General features: G+C 32.7%; 1 protein-coding gene across 1 annotated transcript; it reads left to right on the top strand.

The window, feature by feature from the left end:
- On the top strand, positions 1–459 carry LOC136248361 (dynein regulatory complex subunit 5-like). Its single transcript, XM_066040147.1, has one exon. It carries the CDS (start codon positions 1–3, stop codon positions 457–459), a length of 459 nt encoding a protein of 152 aa, XP_065896219.1.

The raw sequence follows: 459 nt of genomic DNA, 5'->3' as shown, positions 1-459 counted from the left end.
ATGACATTTAGTATGGAAAACAACAATATTGGAGAAGAAGCTGTAGATGATATTGCAGTTGTTTTATCTCATAATACTAAACTACAAAATGTATATCTAGGTGGAAATGATTTACAATCAGTAGGTATGCTTAAAATTGCAAGAGTTTTGCAAAGTTTTACAACTTTGACAGTGTTGAATATCGAAGGTAATTATATCAGTGATGAGGCAGCAAATGACATTAAAGCTGTTTTATCTCACAATACTAAACTACAAATAACTGGTCTGGATGAAAATAACTTGCAAAACTCAGGCACTATGAAGGCTGAAAGAGTTTTACAAGGTATGCAAGACAATGATATTAGTGATGAAACGGCAGATGATATAGCAACTATTCTATCTCGTAATGTCAACTTACAAATGGTAGGTCTATGTGGAAATGATTTGAACATGGCAATTGCAATAGCGTTACAACACTAA

The sequence above is a fragment of the Dysidea avara genome, chromosome 3, assembly GCF_963678975.1.
Source record: "Dysidea avara chromosome 3, odDysAvar1.4, whole genome shotgun sequence".
Taxonomy (NCBI): domain Eukaryota; kingdom Metazoa; phylum Porifera; class Demospongiae; order Dictyoceratida; family Dysideidae; genus Dysidea; species Dysidea avara.
This window is presented reverse-complemented; position numbering and strand designations above follow the sequence as displayed.

Bases quoted from the DNA above. Each gene is read 5' to 3' on its own strand.
- LOC136248361 (XM_066040147.1), top strand. From the start codon at position 1: ATGACATTTAGTATGGAAAACAACAATATTGGAGAAGAAGCTGTAGAT.